The sequence below is a fragment of the Lathamus discolor genome, chromosome 5, assembly GCF_037157495.1.
Source record: "Lathamus discolor isolate bLatDis1 chromosome 5, bLatDis1.hap1, whole genome shotgun sequence".
Classification (NCBI taxonomy): domain Eukaryota; kingdom Metazoa; phylum Chordata; class Aves; order Psittaciformes; family Psittacidae; genus Lathamus; species Lathamus discolor.
In genome coordinates this window covers 108,342,935-108,355,108 of record NC_088888.1, presented here as the reverse complement: position 1 = coordinate 108,355,108, position 12,174 = coordinate 108,342,935, and the positions used below count along the sequence as shown (strand labels likewise).

The 12,174-nt window shown below is 39.3% G+C and overlaps 1 protein-coding gene across 5 annotated transcripts in view; it reads left to right on the top strand.

Moving 5' to 3' along the window:
* PKHD1 (PKHD1 ciliary IPT domain containing fibrocystin/polyductin) overlaps positions 1-12,174 on the top strand; it is a 272,144-nt gene that overhangs the window by 115,800 nt on the left and 144,170 nt on the right. For all 5 annotated transcript variants that reach the window (XR_010613271.1, XM_065681837.1, XM_065681838.1 and 2 more), the window contains exons 38-42: positions 1,826-2,033; positions 3,002-3,159; positions 4,741-4,935; positions 5,956-6,081; positions 8,568-8,701. Coding sequence is in view for 4 of the 5 variants with exons in the window: in XM_065681837.1 (XP_065537909.1) it covers positions 1,826-2,033; positions 3,002-3,159; positions 4,741-4,935; positions 5,956-6,081; positions 8,568-8,701 (821 nt within the window). In the remaining variant the exon portion in view is untranslated. The remainder of the gene's footprint in view (positions 1-1,825; positions 2,034-3,001; positions 3,160-4,740; positions 4,936-5,955; positions 6,082-8,567; positions 8,702-12,174) is intronic.

The window sequence follows — 12,174 nt, the reverse complement described above, 5'->3', positions numbered from 1 at the left end:
AGAAAAAAGAAAATAAGCCGGAAGTATCTCAGCTAGGTTTAGATGACCATCATGTCACACAGAGCAGGTGCTCAAACGTACTTCGAGATGACAGATTCTAAAGACCTGATTCTTCCTTCTGTCATTCTGCGATGAATTTGCTGACTTGTAGGTGCCACTCTTTATTTCCATCTTAATTAAGGAATGAATTGGAACACCAGACTATAAGCAACAAGAAAGTGAAACAGGATATGGAGAGAGAGAAACTTGCTTAAAATAATTTGAAAATGATTTATTGGATGCAACCTCTACCCTCAGTGATTTCTGGTGTTATTACTTTTCTATAGTACAGCCAGGGAGGACAGTAACTTGCTGTGGGCTAAAGGTAAATTATGATCTATTGCAAAGGATGGAAGGAAAAATATACTAAAGGTGGGTGTATGAGGCACATACTCTCCCCTGATGGTGTTCATTGTGTTGGATCTCACTGGACCAATCTGTTCCAAAGCCCGTTAGGGAACAAGCAATGTCAGGCGTTAAAACAAACTTCAGTAAGTGTAAAGGAAAGAAGTGTAAAAGGGAGAGTGAAATGGCAAGATGTTTCATAGATGGGGCTTGTTGTACACAGGCTTGGTAGTATGCCCACTGAAGAAGAACAAATTTGGAAAACTGCAGTTGTAGCCTTGCTATTGCCTTCTAGTGGTGGCCTAAGGTTTCGATGCAGGGGCTCTTCTTCATCCTGCTGACATTATCCACACTGCTCACCAAACCTGTATCTCATCCCCAGGGGCCTTCACTTCACCATAAGGTTGAAAATGTGTTTTCTAGTCTGGCCAGATCAAGGCCTCACCAAAAATATGGTTTAGCAGTGTTTTCTGAGATTCAAGTTTTCTGGGAAAATTCCCCAATGTTAAAACATTAAAAATAGCATGTGTTCTTATTTTGTTATTTCTACTCTTGGATGAAATAGGCTGAAGGAAATTCTTTTCACCTGAAACAACTACTTCTTTTTTTCTTTTAATTTAATTTTTTTTAAGGAAGATATTAGAGTTTTTACATTTTTACCTTTCTTATTTTTAAACGGAAAACTGATGCAGGAAAAAATGAGGGAGGTTTTTTAATTGCCTTACTAACAATTTTTTTGAAGAATGCATTGGCCAAGATTTGATAAAAATACCTTTTTTTTTTTTGCTTAACCCAAGATTTCAAAAAATGACCCGTTATTTTGTATCCTCCAGTGGAGACAGTGTCAAGAACACCTCATGCTGCTGGCTAAGCAATCTGTAGTCACTCTTAAAGGTTTTGAAAGTAGTGATATTTGTCTATACATATGTTACCGAAAAGTTGCTAGCAGAAATACTTGGTTTTGTGAACGCAAATTACTTGTAGGTCTATATTCATGTCATTTTAGACACTTGACTGGAGAAGCTGATAAATCAAAGTGCTTTTTGCACTCAGAGATGGATAATGGTCCCTGCAGAGAGTGTTATTTTCCTGTTGGTTATAAAGGATTCTTAAGAAGAGGGTGCTCCTCACATGAGCAACTGTTAGCTGAGCAAACTTATATTGAGCATGTTTTTTCAGCTTTTTTTTGGGACCAATAAAGACAAAAGATACAAAATGAAGATGTCATTTGGGAAACACTGCATTTCTAATCCAAGCAGATGAAGCAGATGTGCACAAACCCTCTTTCACAGCATTAACCTGTTTCTCTTACACGTCATCAGAAAGAAATGAATAACTATGGGATGATCCAAATGAGGCAGTGATTTCTAAACATGACTCTCCTGTTTTTTGATGTTGATTGACTTGCTTTAATATTTTTCTCTTTTTTTTTTTTTTTGAGGCTGGATGCCCCAGGTATCTTTCACACACTTGAAATCATCAGCTCATGCTAATGACACACGATTAGTGCTTCAGGAACCTGTTGACTGGCAGCCTGGTGATGAAATAGTGGTGGGAAGGACAGGCCTCGGAGATGTGCAGCAGCAAGAAGAAATGGCTGTTATTGAGTCTGTAAACAACACGGAGCTGTACCTTAGATCGCCACTCAGGTATTCTTTCAAGGGCCAAGGGGATTTCTACACTAAACCAGGGAAAATATGATCAAAGTGAAGATTTGCTGTTTCCTGTGGGACATAATAACTATATAAATCCCTTCAACAAAAGTGGTCAGAGATATTTTGGTTTCTTCCTCTCCCTAAAGCTAGTGGATGCTCAATCCTGAATGTTTTCAACTATGGCTAAATTCCTTATCATTACTATGAACTCAGAAAACCTTTGAAGCAGAAAACACTGATGACGAGTAAAGTCCAGTGGCCTCTGCATAGGGTTGACAATGAAATTTCTTTGTCATTTCTTGAGAAAGTGTGATTTTTTTTCGCAAAAATGTTTAACTTAAAAAAAAAATTAAAAAAATTGCCACTTCTTGACTGATTTTCGTAAGCTGATTAACAACACACTCAAAGTGAATGATTTCAGTTCGGAAATACTGCTTCCAAGTGTCCAGTGAGTGGTAGTTTCACTGCCTTGTGTTCTCATTGTCTTCTGTGCATGGAGATCTTGGACAAACTGTACTTCGTCTCATTATCACCTGGAGCCCAGGTGCTGAAATGTTTTACTCTTTAGGAGCAAACCAACTCTAATGCTCAGGAAGATTAATGGTATCATTTTCAGGAATATTTGGGGCTTGAGGAAAAACGTATTGGTGGTTTTCACATGAATATGTTCTGGGAAGAAAATCCAAAGGCTGAAATATTTTGTTGTAAACATACATAATCTAAGGAAAATTTGTGAGTTTAAAAGACTGAGGTTCTTGTGAGGTGAAAGTAAACATCAGCCAAGAAAAATATATTTAGCCTATATATGCAAACACAGTGCATGTGACCACAGCCCATAGAAAGAAAAGGACTGAAACAAGCTCTGAATTTGAAAAATTGTAGTTATAAACTTAGGGTAAACATCATTATTGTCACCTGGCAGGTGTAGAGGTTTTTGTGTCTTTTTTTGTGTTTTTCCTTAGATACTCCCACAGTGTTGGAGAAGGATGGGTGAATGGCCAAGGTCTGCCTTTGAGTGCTCTGGTGGCACTGATTAGCAGACGGGTTGTTGTTCAAGGAAATGTCACAATGGAGAGGATGTCGCATCTCAGACAGTGTGTAAAAGCAGGTGTTGCAAGAGGTAAGGAGGTCTTTTCTCTCATAAATGTACAGAGAAAGAGAATAGCTCCATTAAAATCACATTGTGGTGCTACTGTGTATTAGAACTCTTTCTTGATAGTATAACGTTGAGACATACCAATGCCAGCAAAGTGAGTTTATCTTTCCAAACATTGTTTGACATTGAAGTGTGAAATCTCGAGAGCCGAACTCCCTTTCATGGTAATATCTCAGATGTATTATTTTCACACTGTTGTTTCAAGCCATCTTGGGAAAGACCCTTTAATTTTGCCTGAGCCTAAGGGTGTAGAAAAGAAAGTATCTTCTGCAAACATGTTTCAGTGTACATAATACATTAAATTTTTAATTGTGTTTACTATTAAGTCACTTTAAGAAGAAGGAAAAACAAAACAGCCCTATGCTGTTTGTACTCTTCAGTGTAAAATATTGAGATGTTGTTTAGTGTTTAGGGATACTAAGAAAAAATAACAGGTGATGGTTTCTTGTAGCATATAGTAACAAATGTCAGGTATCTTGGTTCTCCTTTAGTTTTACCTGTATGATACACCACGAAATTTGACAGGTGGCTTCCTGATTTACACCAGCTGATGAGAAAGCAGAATCAGACACAGCAATTATAATTTAAGCAGAGTTAGGTTATCTGGCAACCCAGGTGTAAGGTTTCCTTTAAAATAAAATGCCTTGGGCTTTCAGACTGTGACACCAGACTTCATTTGATATCCGGCAGCCAACTGCTTATATTACTCATGGATTTATGGTCCATTTTCTGTGGAACTCATAAATATAGCCTGAAATATGCTAGCTGTTTGAGGGTTTTATTTGAGTTAAAGGATAGGAGGATTTTTCAGAGGAGTCACCAGAAGATGAGTGAGCAGTGTTTATTGTTGTTAATTTACTTTCTTTGAAAGAAAAATGAACATTACTGAGCATAAGCAGACAGTGCTGGAATTTGAGATCTCTGCGCTTCCACTGAACAAGCCCAAGTTGCTCATTCATAGCTTGAATCCCCTCATACTAAAATATCCCAAGCACACATCCGTGGAAGGATGTCTCTCAGGAATGCTGATGCCCTCCCTAGCCCTGTGACTTAGTTTTTTTGTCTTTAGGGGTAGCAAAAGCTCCATATCCATCTGCAGGGAGAGTCAGGAGAGCATGAGTTTTAAAGAAATTTCAAAATGTTCTCATTTCAGTTTAGTTCTGTACATCCGTGCCAAATCCCCTTTTCACGAACCTCACCCACAGTAAATCAATGTCAAATCCATCTTCCCCATGCATAGGACTATTTAAAATTGAACACAAGAAACTTTCCAAGGCATAAAACTACCACAGCTTCCTGCTGGTTTTAATATATGTTCCTCTAAAAATGTCCAGACTCTTAGGAAAGGAACCATGAGGGCATTTAAAGGGAGTATCTAATACACTTGCCTGGGGCTATTTGTCTTTGGTCCCATGTTTTACATCACAGCTGGAGATCCTACTGAGTCAATGTGACAGGTCCCATGATGTTTGTTGGGTCACCCTGCACATTCTGTGGTCACCACAGAGAGGTAACACTGACAGCTCACACCTGGTTGTATTCTAGGTGGCTCCAGGTGTCTGTACAAGCGAAGCGAGAGGCATCTGGGAGCTCGGGACCTGGGGGCTATCCTGGTTGTGGAGGCTTTCCAGGGGGAGGCAAGTCGGCTTCAGATGGAAGGGGTCCAATTCCGACACATGGGCCAAGCATTTCGGCAGCACCTCAGTGCCCTCACTGTTGCTGGCAGCACAAAGATGGCAGGTGAGTTGGGCCTGAATGATCTCACATGTTCACCTTTTTCTGCCCAAAGCTGGGGCAGATGTCCTCAAAACCTGCTCAGCTTTCCAGTCAGATGACAAAGTGGATTAGTAAACATGAGGAAAACTCATCTGTAGTCTAAGCCCAAGTGAAACTTGATAGAGTGCTTAAAGGTACTTCAGTTCCTTTGCATCTCCTGACAGCTTCTTCCTAAAATAATATTTCATTTTTATTCCACACCTCTGAGTTGGCGTGCTACTTCTAGCTCTGGAAATGAATGAGCTAATACACTGTGAGGGAGCCCAGAGGTGGCTCAGGGCTGTGTGGTTCCATAGACCAAAATTTAATTCTGTCACCTGAAGATTAAGGAACATATTAAGTTCTTTTGATTTTGTCTCTGATAAGTGAAAAATTCATCCCTGTGGATGTGGCAATGAGGGCTCTGATGACTGGTGGTTATAGGAGCAAATTAGATGGGCTCAAATAATGTTTTAAGGGTACTGTATGGGGCTTCTGCATTCCAGCTAATCCAGCCTTTTGCCTTTCCTATGCCATGTTTGTCACTGTCTGAGGATCTTGGCTTCCTGGTGTCAGAAGGCAACACTGTCCATGATCCTGGAGTGCAGTGGGCATGTCACCATTCCTGGCTAGAAAAGGTGTACAAAATACCTACCTTGTGGTCACTGCTCTTCTGAGATGTTCTTCCTCTCCTTCAATCCCACTTCAATCATCCATAACTTCAATCAACTCATACTTCGACTGTGGGATCCTACTCTCTCCTTTCACTGGATCTCCTCCTCCTTCCTCAGAATAGCGTGCCATCTCCATTAACCCATTTCTGCATTCAAGGTCCCTCTTCTCTGCTGTGCCCATCTCGGCAATTGCTCTTTGTTGGAATGAGTACAGGTGGGCAGCTGAAGCCAAAAGGATTAATTGCACATCATCAATGATGAGCTAGTATAAAACTCTCTCAACCCTCAAGCTACACTGTGCTTTTTGCTCACAGCACTCATTTCTTTCCAGACTCTTACATTCGTGGCTGTTGTGTTTTGGACTCCTTTGGACAAGGACTTCGTCTGACTGGGGTCTCAAACCTTAGTGTGGACAGTAATGTTTTCTATAACATTTCAGGCCATGGGCTTCTGCTGGGTAAGTGAAGTAGGAAAATATCAATACACGTAACAGCAACATGTGCTGATTACCATTTTCATGAAATGCTTTTGGAGGAAAGATGGGCAGATCCTTAACTGCACCCTGAGAACTTTAATCACATCATCTGCATTTTCTCTTATTGGTGACTCTGGAATAAAGCTGCCATGATTCCACAGGCAACTTCTTGCAGCTATTTCTGTTCAACCATACACTTTCTATTTCCTCAGGTCAGTCTTTATTTTATCTGGATCCTTTTTTTTAAAGTGTACAAGTGAAAGGTGACTTTTTTTGGTGCATTGATTTATCTGCCTTTGGAAGACCACCGTTATGCGATACTTAAGACCCCAGTTCAGCGAAGCATTTAAGAGCATGCTTACCTTTAGCTTCAGTCATTTGACATAGAAGATAATGGAGTGAAAGCATATGTTAAAAGTTAAGCAGAGGATTTAACACTTAAATAAATGGGAGCTTGGAGCAACAAAAATGTTAAACAACAAAATATTTCTCCTAACTAACCATCAGGAGACTGTCTTGCAGCATCTTCTGCTGGGATCTCATGTTGCCTGAATACCTAAAGATATAGCTCAATTTTTGTTTTCCGTCAGAGATGGGATAAAAATGACCAATTTTAAGATAAACAGAGAGGAAAAAAAAAGCCTTCAGTCTTGATCCTGCAGTTCTACACATGCAGCGAGTCCCTGTGCTAGGTCCTGTGCATAAATGTAATGAGAAGTGATAGATTACAATTTAAATAGAAGAGACTATAAAGTGAGAGAGATCGTACACATCTTGCAGATTAAGAGAGCTGGCTCAGAGAGTTGCAACTACTTGCCCAAGGTGATGCAGAGAGCCCTTGTGGCCCTGGGGAAGCAGAACAAGATCTCCAACATGCCAGCATGCCTTGGCTCACTTGTGCAAGGACATGTGTCTGAGTTAAAGGACTGTGTGCTGAACTGAATGTTTCCATTGAGGTTTTAGCCTGAATACACCTTATCCCCAAATGTCTTTAATGGCTTCACTGTCAGCAGCTCCAGAGGGTCTGATGGATGAATTTATATATCATTTTGTTGCCTGTGAAGGAATATTTATTATAGCTGACTATTTGCAGCACCAGAATTGGACTCCCTCAGTGATTTCATCTAAAACCCTTATTTTCAGGAGGTTTGCAAGACAGTCATAAAAAGTCGCTCTGGGCTTAAAATTAATTGACACACCCGGTCTCAGCTTGGAAGCCAAGACCTTTTATGTCACCTCGAAAACCTATATCGCTGTCAAAAGGACTGCTTTAGGATCCTGTGCATGCTCTGGTAGTGGCAGTGTTTGTAGTAAATACAGCCTGGAAAGAAAACATTTCCTAAATGGATCTTACTCCAAAACTGAAGAAAAGCTCAGAAGACAGAGAAGGCTAAAAATAATTACTGCCAGTCCCCAAAACAAAGGACATAGGGTTTCCTGCGAAGTAGCTTACATTTAGGGTAATAATGATTGGAGAAGAGATCTATACTTGGAATAGAACTTGATCAGGTATATTTGCAGATAATAATTTATGCTCGATAAACAATACTAAATAGGTTTTGTTTGCTCCTAGTGTGGTACAAACAGAGATGTTCCACTTTTTATTCTGTTTCCAAAACACTAGAGTAGTGGGAGTTGCGTTGGTGTCTCCTGGGTTGGACTTGATTTGTATAGGACTGTTCATTTTTTGCTGTTTGGTGGCACATTTCTTTACGGTGTAATTTAAAAAGATATTTCTGTTTTTAATTATTATTATTATTTCTTACTTTAAGACTGTTACTACATCTGGGGCACCCCCATGACTCTGAGTTGTATGATCAATTGGTTGATTGATTTTTCCTTTATCTTCTCATACTCATTGTTTAGGGGGGGAAACCTCCCACTTCTGTGCATAGCTGTACCAGGTTCTTTTAAGTCCATCTAGAAATTTTCTAACAGGTAAGTAAGATAATGGACAGAGGCACAGGATGTAGATAGATAGATTAGATAGATAGATAGATAGATAGATAGATAGATAGATAGATAGGACTTTTAATTCAGGTACTGCCAGAAGCAGATCTGTGTGTGTTGTGCATAGGTGAACTGCTTCTCCACTATGAATCTCTCTTTTTCCAATTCTAAACGTGCTTTATTGTATTCTTTTTATCAGTTTTCTCCATAAACCTGTGGTACAGTATGTCTGGTGTACTATTCATATATAGCACCTGGTACAGGGCCTTGTGCATATTCAATTGCATATACTCTGTTGCTTCCTTGTAGAATATGTGTTATAGTATTCCTTTCCCTGATGATTGATAGTTTTTATCTTGTTAAAGTCTAAGCTTTTTTTGTCAGCAACTGGTTCTTATCATGTTTACAACGTTGATCAGCTCTTGATTGTGGCTTCTGACATTTCTGAATCGCACAGCCTTTCCTTTTCCATGCTGGGCACCACTGCGTTGAGCTGTTTTTTAATTTCTTTCTTAAAGGAGAGGGACTGGAAGAGGGGAACAGTGTCAATAACAACATAGTGATTAGACTTTCTGGAACTGATGGTTTATCCAACGTTGAGACACTGTCACCAGCAGGGATCTATATCAGGGCTCCTGCCAACCACATCAAGGTAAGAAGTACAGGTATAAACCCAAATGTTTCCTTTCTAATCAAAGATTTTAGGAAGATAAGGAGATTCATCTATCTGGGAGATCATATACACAACATTTCATTCTTGCCTGAGCTGTCAGAAACTGTGCTTGTGGTGGGATATTGAAACAAGTGCATATTATAAGATAAATTATATTCACAGGCAAATTTATTACTGAAAATTTTACCGCACTTGAGTGGAACAAAATATTACAGTGAGATCCTTCATCCTTGGATACTTTATTTTTTAATACTCATGGATTCATAAAAATGGGGAAAATGCTTAGGCTCAGCTTCTTTAGAATTTAAAAAAAAAACAAACCCAAAATCATCTCAATTTTAATGCACTGATGACAAGCACATGAACATTCAGCTATAGCAAATGCGCCCCTGTCTGGATATAAAATTACAACTTATGTACAGTTCAAGATTTACAGTTCAGGGTGAGAAGGCGAATGTGTTCTTTGTTCTATGAAAATGACATTGATTTTAAAAGAAAAGAAGCTTCTGTTTTCTAAATAGTGATAAGACATTGAACTCTCAAAAAACCCTCACATCAAAAAGTGCAGTAAAAATCTTTTTATTCACTAATTCTCTGATGCTTTCTTTTAGTTCATATATTTTTGTCTTGTTCAAGTTGCTTACATTTTAGAATAAAAAGTTACTTTTAAGTGTTTCATGAAAAAAAATATGATTTCAAACCATTAATCCTTCCCAACTATTTTAAGTCTGGAATTTCATTGAAACTGACCTTTCTTAGCACAGTTTCAGTTGTGAAAAATGCACATTTTCATAAAAAAAAAATAAATCCGAACCTATTCTATTACTAACCCATGGAAACCAAATCAATTATTAACTGTATGTGAAGACCTAGTGGCCCCTGGGCTTCTGTTCCAAAAGGAAAGAATTGCACCTAAATTTGAAGGTGAAAAAGAGACCAACACATTTCCTATGTTAGAATGAAGACGATATTACTTAGGAAGGAGAGAACTTTTCTGCAATTCCCTCAAGGGCATATTTATCATTTTTAAGACCATCAAATATGGTTAAAAAAACAACAACTAGGCAGAATCACATGAATTTCAGCTCTGCTAAACACAGACTTTTGTACTATCGTGCACCGACTTACCCTGGAGCTGTCTACTTGATGGCCATTGGCTCAGCTTTTGAAAAGGTTTGCTTCAATTATCTCTATGGGTACGTGTGAACTGACTGGTTGGGTTTTAGCACATTTGTTTAGCTCTCTTGGTTCACGTCTTCACAGATAAACCCAAAGCTGCATCTGTGGCTGCATACCTGAACACTGGGGTTAAGTCTGCTCTCCAGATGTGCGCTACTCAAGGCAGAAAAACAGATGGCCCTTGAAGGGTTGTTGATAAACCTCATTGTCATCGGCCTCTCAGAGTGGGCTATTTGAGGCATTTCAGCAGCAAAAGAAAAATATGAGGAAGTTACCTAGCTTAAAATTGTTATTAGCTGCACTTACTGTTCTACAGCACCTAGCAGTGCTCAACAAAAGAAGTGAAAGGGCATGGATATTAAGAGAAAAAAATCACACTTCTTCCAGGCAAGACACTTGTGTCTTGTGGACTTTTTCTTAGTACCGTATTAATCATTAAATGCAAGGGATACTGGTCCAGGACCAGCATCATGATATTACACAGTTTCAGCACCTTTTAACTGACTGAATGGCTCAAGAACTGGACATTGCTTTTTAGGTAATTTAATAAGGAGGTTTGAATGGGAAAGGCTCATCTTCTCATTCCGTGGTTTCCAGGCCACAAAATGGAATATAGAGTTTTCCCCTCTAGATTTTAATGTTAAGTGATTGTTAGGTTTTGTGTTTGCTTGGTGAGTCCTTCGATAATATTTTCATAACTACTCAATTTACTTAGGAGCCTAAATTTGCATGGGTGACTGAAGAGCTAAAATTTCCTCAGAAATTGGTGGTCTCCTAAGCAGTGTTGACACTGGGACAGCCATAACTCAGACCTGAGCCTGCAAAGACATTTGGAGACCCAGTTCCCACTGGTTTCCATTTGACTTAAACTCTCAAGTGCATTTGTGAATCAGGCTGTCAGATAAAATTTTATACTCATATAGTATAGGTGGAAAATGGTTATTACAAGATTAGTTTGTGTTAGGATTTTTTTTTAGTAAAGTATGGAAACCCTGGTTATTAATTTTTAGTGTTTTAATACAATTTCATTAGTAGACTGGTTTCTTGTCTTTTAAATGTTAGCAGCATGAAGAACTGAAGATGCTCCTCTTTGGTATTGGATCTTTTGTTACTGAAATGCATGCCCTATAGTCCTGGTTTTCTTTTTGTGTGCAGGAATAGAAAATTTTTTTTAATCTTTTCCTCTTGGCTCCCTTGGACCCACTGGGTCTTGGACCTTTCATAGTAGCTTCCTATTCGTAAACATTCAATGCCCTTAAATCCCAGAGCCAGCATGCAGATAACAATATACAGACTGGGTCTGAGAGATTCAACAAACATCCTCCCTTTCCTTTCTTGCTGTGGTGTTGAGGACCGGGAAACAGCTTAAATCAATGAACAGGGTGGAGACCAGCCTGTGTTTCCATGTCAGAGGAGTCACTGATGGTCACGCTGTTGACAAATGAGTTTGTCTCCCAGTATCACCCAACCCAGCCATTCTCCACAGTGCTAAAGAGGGGAGGCTGCATCTGTTCCATGTCAATTGTTTCTCAACATTTCATCCCTACTGAGATCTTTTCTAAAACCATCTGCAAGGTGAGCACATATTAAAGAGAACCCATTAGGGGTACTACCTGCATCCTGCCAGGTTCTGAAACTAAGGGAGAGGTGCTGGGCGAACTCTCTAGAGCTTTCATGTCATCTTTATTGTCAACAGTTTGGGTTCTGGCTATCTAAAAGAAATTCACGAAATATTTACATTAGCAGTGTTGTACAGTTAAGAGACACTCAAAACGTTAGCCACTTTATTTTACTGACTTGCAGTGAATACCTGCAGGTATTTGGCATGCTCAGGAAGGTAATTTCTCTCTGGAATTTTGGTTGCATGGACATTCGTAATACACTGACTTCCACAAAGAATTGATTTCCACAGAAAATTCCCTGCTTGCCTAAAACCCCTGCCCTCCAGCCGTTAGCTGGCTGAATAAATATGCAGGTTTTTCCTTATGAATCATCTGTAGAACGCGGGATTGGAATCACAAGTAAAAGATCCTGCAAATAATGTGACTGAACTGCAGAAGTATTTTGTTAAAGGAAAAGGGTCTGTGGCTGTGCTTTCAGAAAAAGCAGCAGTTTTACCAGGGGATAGACAAAGCAGTGCTTTGGGTATTGACAGTTTGTTGCTTGACAGATGTCAGAGATCACGACTGCAAGGAACACACTCGGATGGGTCGGAAGAAAGTAATTCGTATATGGAGGCTTTCACCTCTAGGTCACCAAGCTCAGCTTTGATT